The 9,699-nt window shown below is 39.3% G+C and overlaps 1 protein-coding gene across 2 annotated transcripts in view; it reads left to right on the top strand.

Moving 5' to 3' along the window:
- Positions 1–9,699, top strand: part of LOC144959037 (sodium- and chloride-dependent glycine transporter 1-like) — a 33,165-nt gene that overhangs the window by 13,206 nt on the left and 10,260 nt on the right. For both annotated transcript variants that reach the window (XM_078891373.1, XM_078891374.1), the window contains exons 5-8: positions 1,260–1,472; positions 3,724–3,766; positions 6,193–6,325; positions 7,918–8,052. In XM_078891373.1, coding sequence (XP_078747499.1) covers positions 1,260–1,472; positions 3,724–3,766; positions 6,193–6,325; positions 7,918–8,052 — 524 coding nt within the window. The remainder of the gene's footprint in view (positions 1–1,259; positions 1,473–3,723; positions 3,767–6,192; positions 6,326–7,917; positions 8,053–9,699) is intronic.

Below are 9,699 nucleotides of genomic sequence, written 5' to 3' on the forward strand. Positions count from 1 at the left end.
CATCATCATCATCATCATCATCATCATCCATTCATCATCATCATCATCATCATCATCATCATCATCATCATCATCACCATTATCATCATCACCATTATCATCATCACCATCATCATCATCACCATTATCATCATCACCATTATTATCATCATCATCATCATCATCATCATCATCATCGTCATCGTCATCGTCATCGTCATCACCATCATCATCATCATCATCATCATCATCATCATCATCATCATCATCATCATCATCATCATCATCATCATCTTTATTAATCGTCAACATCATCTTCATCAACTGATAAACGAGAGCATTTAAATAGCATAATATCAACTAAAAGTGCTCTAAGGGGTCACTCACTATCCAACAGCAACACTCAAACGTGTAGGACGATACATGACGTCTGTTAGGCGATAGTGAAATTTTTCGACAGAAACAATGCTGTTAATGACCAGGCACTCATTTTGCATCTGAGTACGGTGAGATAATGTGAGTAAAGAGCTTTTTTTTCTTCCAAAGACAACTGTGCACCGCTCAGAGCTTGACTCAAACCAGGGCCTTCCGATCCGAAGGCGAATGTCATACCAAAAGACCACATAGCCGCAGTCAACATCACAAATGTTTAGATACTGCTCTTTGCTTTTCTCAGCATCTGCTCGTCTCAAAAGGACTTAACGTGAGCTTTTATATAGTGTTATATCCACTTAACGTGCTCTAAGCGCTTTACAAATGGTCTCTGACAAACAGCAACATTTTACATGTAGAACGAAACATGACGCCTATCAGGGGATATTACAATATTTTTTCCGATAGAGAAAACGATGTTAACTGCTTGTTTTAAAAGGACTTAATGATTAACAACCTGAATGTTATCAAATATATATAAAGAAAATCATTTTAAAACGGCTATGGTCTTGTGCGGATATGTGGTCTTGTGGTATGACACTCGATTTCGAATCGGAAGGCCGTTGGTTCGAGCCTCGATCGGCGCATATTTGAATTCATGTAAAAGGCTATTTATTCACATTAGTTCACCGTACTCTGGTGTAAAATGACTACCTGACTGTTAACAGCATTGTCTCTGTCGGAAAAATTGTAACATCATCTAACAGGCTCTATGTCTCGTTCTTCTTTCTCGTTAAATGTTGTTGGTAAGGGACCCTTTGAGAACTTTTAGTTGATATTGTGCTATATAAAACATCAATTGTTTTTTGTTTTTGTTTTAAACGGCACTCATTTGAATTTCTCTCCAGGTGTTGGAGCGGCATCCATCACTGTTGCTCTTATCCTCTCCGTCTACTACAATGTCGTCATTGCAATCGCCATACGGTTTTTGATAGCGTCCTTCACCTCTAACCTCCCTTGGGTTGACTGCAGCTGGTGCGACTGCCTGGCATATGGACAAAACAAAACAACGGAGGAACTTGAAATTCTGCGTTTCAATAATTCTCTAGGAGTGAACTGCAGTAGGTTTGAATGTTGTTTTTTTTAACATATAGGAATCAGGCGACGTCCAGTTCTTTGCAGGTCTGATAACCCAGTTCATTGTTGTAATGGAAATCTAAAATAATGACGCAAAATATTGTCCATATATATAAAAAAACTCTTTAGAAACAATTTTTTATCTTTCTAGTGGAGCTAGATTGTCAGTTTTGTGTTGATTTTGCATTATTTAACTGATAGAAACTAATAAAAACATGCAATGACAGCCTGGCTCAGCGGTATGGTCTTCGCTTTGTACCTGAAAGGTACCTAGTTCGATCACCTGCCGAGCTGTGTGGCCTTGAGCAAGTCACCTAGCCTTTGCTCACTTTGCGGTACTGCACTGCGGCTGTCGCCTGAGTTATCCCTGTCTTCTCTTGGAATAGACCCTAACGAAAAATTCCCCCTTGGGGATGAATAGAGGAAATTATGTTTTTTAAAGTATTTGTTTTCCTAATCATTAATTTGTTTTTCCAACCAAAACAAAAACAACTACCATTTTAATGATTTTGTAGGCAAGGTCAGTAAGGACATATAGTTTTAAGAATATTTCGGTCCTGGTCCAGGCCGGATGCCCAGGCTGAAAGGGAAACAGTGAAATGTATAGTTAAGTTTTGGGAGATGATATTTTTTCCTTGTAAATCATCTCTCTATTATGCACTGTATAATAACAAGAGATGAAGTGAATAGAAAAGTGCCAGAAGACAAGAGAATAATAAAATTTTCGCGGCGGTGATGGGGTTTGAATCTTCGACCGTATTGGTACGACAACTCTGCCTGGCCGGTAAGAGCGTGACTCTACCGTATGAGCTATCCACGAACCCCAAAAAAATTCGTATCAAACTCAGGTTATTCATTACTAGAGCTCTCTCTCTCTCTCTCTCTCTCTCTCTCTCTCTCTCTCTCTCTCTCTCTCACCGACTACTGGAGACCGCGGGTCCAAAACACAATCATCGCGAATTTACCTGGCCAGCAGTTAAGCTTAATAGCCAATATTCTCAACATAAACATATAACAAAGAAACAAATGAGACATTGAGTATGCTCCGGTATATGGGGTGAATTTTTATTTCAGAAAAGTGAGTGGAGCAGGCACTTATGTTGGTAACAACAAGAGGTGAAGTGAGTAGAAAAGTGCCAGAAGGCAATAGAGAATAAAAATGTAAAAGTCACGCTCTCACCGGCCAGGCGGAGTTGTCATACCAATAAGGTCGCAGGTTCAAACCCCATCACTGTATAATGTTTTCTTTATATTAAATATGATTTGTAAAACATATGACTGGGTGGGGATCCTGACCTCCCATAGTGGGCAGGGAGGTACATGCTGTGTCTTCTTTCCCCCATAAGCGTTTTCCAATTGTTCCCTGTCATTATCTTGGAATGAGATTACATAGTTTTGTCCTGATCCTTGCCGGTGTTCCTTGGCTGGGAGGGAAACAGTCGAATGTATAGTTATAGTTTTGGGAGATGATATTTTTTTCCTTGTAAATCATCTCTCTGTTATGCATTGTATTTTGTTTAGTTTACATATTATATTATATGACTGGTAAACATTTGAGTGTATTCCTTTTAGTTGGGACCTGTGCTTGCGTCTGGATGAGACTTTTAGGTGATCTCAAACTAAGTACTTTGGCGAAGTGCTCTTGGAATCTACATCTGTTGCCTATTTGAACCAATTCCCCTTTGTCTTACCTTTTCTTTTATGCTTTAATTGTAGTTCTAGAACTTTTTACTATCCCATTTTCTTTCTTTTTACTGGCGCTGATATGACCTTAATGTGTTGCAAGCGCCGTAAAACCCTTAAAAACAAAAACAAACATAAAACATATGAGTGTATTCCTCTTAGTCGGGACCTGTGCTTGTGTCTGGATGAGACTTTTAGTGATCTCAAACTAAGTACTTTGATAGTGTGCTCTTGGAATCTACACCTGTATCTTATTTGAACCAATTCCCCTTTGTCTTTCCTTTTCCTGCGTGCTTTAGTTGTAATTCTAGAACTTTTTACTATCCCATTTTCTTCCTTTTTACTGGCGCTGATATGTCATGAATATGTTACAAGCGCCGTAAACCCCTTAAAAACAAAGCAACAAACATACAAGTACACATTAGTTTGAGGTTATTTCCATTACAACGATGAGACCATAACAATTTGGATTATCAGACCTGTAAATAAGTATACTTAGTTCAAACCTTATTTAAATGGCGAGTACTATATTTGTGTTTTTTTTTTCCACAGCAAATGTCTCGCTCAGTTCTTCCCCAAGCCAGGCTTATTACAAGTGAGTTAGTTGTACACTGGAATATTATTACATGGTCAATTGTTGGAAGTGTGTGTGTGTGTGTTTGTGTGTGTGTTAATGTTTGTGTGTCTATCTATCTATCATTCTTTCTTCTAAAGCACACTCGTGCACGTGCCCAATAGACACAATTCAATTCAATTAAAATAATTATTTCTAGTCTAGACAAATGCCTTACGTTAACTTAACAGTTTCAATTAACAAATAAAACACACACACACACACACGCACACACACACACACAAATAAAGTTCACTCAGTTCTTTAGCCTCGTTAATTTTTCAATGTCATCTCTCTGTACTTTTCACAACATGCACTTTGAGTACTCTCAAGTTCAAATTCAACGTCTTTATCTACAAAAGGCAGATTGCCTATCACTGCAGATTTTATACAATTATGTGGTGACTTTCTCCATTGTGTTGTTGCGTTGAATGATACATGTTTAATAGTTGACCAAATTTATTGTTGTTGGTAATATCTAGGATTTCTGGTGGAAGTGTGTTCCATTCCTTGTTGGTTCTTGGGAATAAACTGTTTTTATATGTGTTGGTTCTGTGTGTTGGGGCTGTGCACTTACTGCTATGATAATTTCTTGTGGATGTACAGTCTGCGGAAAGATTTCATGGCATCACTCTATCCCATGAAATGTAATTTGTCTCCAGCTTGTAAAGATTGGAGCATGCCTTTTCCCAGTCTTCCCTTATCTCATTTATTGCCTTGTCGGTAGGAGTATATTTGGTGTTCCCCTTCTCAATCTTTCCCTCTACTTGGACCCAAATGAGCTTGATTCGATTGCGCTCACGGTGATATGGGGGAAGTCATGCAACCTCGTGTCAAAACTCCCCGATAGACAGTCTGCTTTGAAAACTGTTTTTGCTTTGTTTCTTTTCACTAAGGAGTATAGTTAGCCCTTTGATGATTGGCCAGAATATGCCGTGCGGCCTGATTGAATCCATGAAATCATGTCAGCTTTGATAGTTGCTGAAGTTGGAGCCTTGAAGTAATCACGCGCAACCGAATGGTAGCTTTGTCCAATACAATACAGCTGGATGCTTCAAGGGAAGGAAGCAAACAGTTCTTTAGCCAGTCTTCAAACACCTCTGCATTGACCACAGAATGATAATCTCTATCTTCCAGATGATGCAGAGAAGAAAAAATGGCATGGCATCCTTCTAAATAGTATCTTCACCACCTGCAAGAATAGCAATGATCATCTGTCCAGAACTCATGGGCTTTTTTCAGATGTATATTTATGTTCACCCAGTTCCATACATCTTCGGATGATATCCATACCAAAGCTGTCTAGGATCCTTTTCCTACCACGTCGTTCCACACTGATGATCTCTCTGTCGGATTTCGATACTCATCTTCTCAGGGTTAATTATGAAATTCCAATTTCATAGCCATCCTCTGTAATGGCTTATTGATAGATACAAGTCGACTTCTTTTCGCAGCTTTACGAGAGTTTAAGAGCTAATATGTTTTGAAAACCTTTAACTGCTCTGTAAAACGTTCATGCACAAATACAAATTTTCAAAGTTATATAAACAGCATTCATTATTAATTTGATAATATTGAGTATATGATCCGTATTTCAAATGATTTAAAGATAGGGATTTCATATCAGTCTTTGGTAATTGCAACATGATGTATATTAATATGCCATAAATAATACATTCAAAATATAATGCAAACCACATAAGTTGTAAGTTTATAACAGTTAAAACGAATTGTTTTTTTATTTTCGGAAACAAGTATGACGCGAGCTCATAATCACTCACCGGAACCACCGTGTCAGCACGAGGTTTTTTTGAAAATACGATGTCTGTAAAGCGCTTTGAACTTGTTAAGTGGATATTGCCCTATATTAAAAAAAGCTCAAGCCCAAAACCCAAAAGCTTAATCAACACAGCTGACCCTGAGAAAACACAAGTTAGAGTCTGTTAGTTAAAGATCTGAACAAGTGTGTATGAAAGGTGCAGACAAAGCAAGAAAGAAAAATACAAGAAAAAAAAAAACATCCCAAAATATCAGTAAACCTGTACACACTTGTTCTGTTCTTTATCTTACACCGATGCCTTCTAAAATAAATAAATAAAATTCCCTTTATTCATCCCCAAGGGGAAATTTGTCTTTAGGGTCTATTCCAAGGGAAGACTGGAATAACCCAGGCGTCAGCCGCAGAGCAGCGCCGCAAAGTGGGCTAGGGCGATGTGGCTTGCTCAAGGCCACACACCACAGCGGCATGTGATTGAACTCGGTACCTTTCGGGTAGGAAGCAAAGACCGCACCACTGAGCCACGCTTCCCCTAATTAACTACTTAGCCTTTCAGTTGCATTGCCCTTTTTTCTTTCTTCTCTCAACCCCCAACCCCCCCCCCCCCCCCCACCCCCGCCCATCACGTCAGTAATGAGATCCTAAAAATATCCGACTCGCTAGCACACATCGGATCTGTCAGGTGGGAGTTGGTAGGGTGTAACCTGCTTGGCTTCTTTGTCATCTTCTTGGTTTTGGTCAAAGGAATTGCCTCCCTTGGAAAGGTAAGCAGCTCACGGAATAAAATATAAATAAAAATATAACATAAAATTCACCTGATTTACCCTAAAGTTATAGTTTATTTTTAAACATTTATTATATTGTGCATCCCTATACGGATTTATTATGCTTAATGCACTTTGCAATGTTTGATATTTTCCCTAGCCGGCTAAATGGAGTCATATCTCCATTTCATACAGTACCAGTTGCCTGTTTGGCGTCCTTTTTGGACTGACAGTCTTACAATATCGTAACCTCAACACAGTATTTTACAGTAGCAGTAATCCAGGTGACGAAATGGGGTTGCAAATTCAGAATTCTGATCAGAGATGTACAGTACAAATTGTTTTCAACTATGACAGTAGAACACATGCAAATGCGCTACTACAGATACAATTGATATGATAAGCGGTTTAGTAGTCCTTCAGAGCCATGAGGGCCATGGAGCCGGAGTTTATCCCGGTTTCTATCGCGCGGAACGGACAATAGCAATTGCTTGCTATCCTTTAGATAGGACACTGGTCTATCGCAAAGTATTTTCCGCTAGATTTAACAGACCCAGCTACCCAATCACTGTTGGGTAGACAGGGGGGTCAGAAAAAATCTTGACTGTACCCGGAATCGATATCGGTCCCTTTGCGTGTGAAGCGAGTGCTCGACCAACTGAGCTATCGGGACCTCCATAATTGGTTTAGGCCCTCAACTAATTTTGTTCAGCGTCTTAATTTGTGTTTGATCAAGCGTTCGAATTCAGAATGACTTTTCATTTTTTTACGTCCATGAGAAAGGAGCCCCTCTGATAGACTGAGCCTTCTTTTGCGCGGATATATGGTCTTGTGGTATGACACTCGCTTTCGGATAGGAAGTTCCTGGGTTTGACCCTCGCTCGGCACATAGTTGAGTCCTTGGAAAAGGCTCTTTACTCACATTCTCTCACCGTACTCAGGTGTAAAATGAGTACCTGGCCGTTAACAGCGTTGTCTCTGTCCGAAAAAAATATAATAACGCCTTACAGGCGTCATGTCCCGTCCTACATGTTAAGTGTTGCTGTTGGCCAGGGACCACTTGTAAAGCGCTTTGAGCACGTTTAGTGGATATTGCGCTTGATAAAAGCTCAATTTAAATTTAAAGGGTCATCAGCACGTCTAGCTAGACGATCAGGTTCCATGCGGGGAGATCTGCACAATATATTTTAAGAGTCTCTATCGTATTGTGAGCATGATATTAAAATAAAGATAAATGAATAAATGTCCCTTTATTCATCCCCAAGGGGACATTTATTGTCTTTAGGATCTATTCCAAGGGAAGACTGGAATAACTCAGGCGTCAGCCGCAGTGCAGCACTGCAACGTGAGCTAGGGCGAGGTGACTTGCTAAAGCCACACAACGAGGCAGGTAGTCGAACTCTACCGTTTGGGACCGTTGAGCCACGCTGCCCCACGTTAATGTTTATAAGTTTAATAAATCACATTTATTTTCTAAAAATAATAACAAAACTTTACTATTTTTTTTCTTCATGTATTCTCCGGCTCCATGGACAGAATGGTTCTAAAGGACTACTTTTTTTCTTTCTTTTAAAAAAATCTATTGTAACCAGATTGTCTACTTCACGGCTACATTCCCGTACATCCTTCTCACCGTCTTGTTGATCCGAGTGGCTCTTTTAGACGGTGCTTTGGGAGGGGTCTTGTTTTACATTACGCCTCGCTGGGATAAACTCTTAGATGGCAAAGTAAGTTAAAATTGTATATAATACCCAAACTGTGCGTCTATGTTTTCATATTCCTTAGTCAATGACAATAGTCAATTTGAATGGAATGAATAATATGACGCCTTTTCGTCGCCTAGACATTCCATGAAGAAATATAGATGATCCATCAAATAAACATCTGGTGTCAACGGGCATCACCCGTGTTGTCCAAAGTGAAATGCCAGCACCTAGACATTCCATGAAGGAATATAGATGTTCCATCAATCAAACTTTTGGTGCCAACAGGAATCATCCATGTTGTCCAAAGTGAAATGCCATCACCTAGACATTCCATGAAGGAATATAGATGATCCATCAATCAAACTTTTGGTGCCAACGGAATCATCCATTTGTCCAAAGTGAAATGCCATCACCTAGACATTCATGAGGAATATAGATGATCCATCAATCAAACTTTTGGTGCCAACAGGAATCATCCATATTGTCCAAAGTGAAATGCAATCACCTAGACATTCCATGAAGGAATATAGATGATCCATCAATCAAACTTTTGGTGCCAACAGGAATCATCCATGTTGTCCAAAGTGAAATGCCACACCTAGACATTCCATGAAGGAATATAGATGATCCATCAATCAAACTTTTGGTGCCAACAGGAATCATCCATGTTGTCCAAAGTGAAATGCCATCACTTAGACATTCCATGAAGGAATATAGATGATCCATCAATCAAACTTTTGGTGCCAACAGGAATCATCCATGTTGTCCAAAGTGAAATGCCATCACCTTGACATTCCATGAAGGAATATAGATGGTCCATCAAACAAGCTTTTGGTGCCCACGGGAATCATCCATGTTGTCCAAAGTGAAATGCCATCACCTTGACATTCCATGAAGGAATATAGATGGTCCATCAAACAAGCTTTTGGTGCCCACGGGAATCATCCATGTTGTCCAAAGTGAACAAATTGCGGGTTAAAACTCTCTCCTTACGCTCTTTTTTAGGAAAACTTGATTGTTTTACACTCAAACTGGGGAGATATGAGTATCTACTTAATATACCTAATTTTTGTGCAGCATGACAATCTTTAGAAAAAAAAAAGATTTTTTCCAAAAAAAGTTTGTGATGCACAAAATGTTTCTGATTAATAAAAGTGGCCATTGTATCGTAACGAATATAAACAAAACAAAGATGCCTAAAGTTGTACTCGAACCCATGAACTTTCAGGTCAAAATGCAATGAATTAACCGCCTTAACCGCTCAGTCACTTCTTCCTCCCCCCCCCCCTCCCCACCTTCACGAAGGCAGATGTTATGGACGTTTCGGGTCTCCCCACTGTCAACAACTCAGTTTTGTTGTCAAAGGTGAGACCCGAAACATCCCTATCACCTATCTTTATTAGTTAAATTGAAACTTCCATTTGTTTTAACTATTGTCATCTATTTCTTGGAGATCCACCAACCCAGATTTTTATTACGTCTTTTATAGCAGGGATTAGAGGCAGGGATATTCATTCTGAAAAGGTGCGTATAGAACAGTGAAAGAAACTCAAAATTTGTGATTTGCTATAGCAGATTGTCCACAAGATGTGCTCCAAGTGCTTTACATGGGTATCAAGCTGACAGCAATATGTAACGTAATATTTGACAAGACAAGATACCTTTAAG

The sequence above is a fragment of the Berghia stephanieae genome, chromosome 13 (assembly GCF_034508935.2).
Source record: "Berghia stephanieae isolate SIO BIC M18660-M18661 chromosome 13, UCSD_Bste_1.3, whole genome shotgun sequence".
NCBI classification, from domain to species: Eukaryota; Metazoa; Mollusca; class Gastropoda; order Nudibranchia; family Aeolidiidae; genus Berghia; species Berghia stephanieae.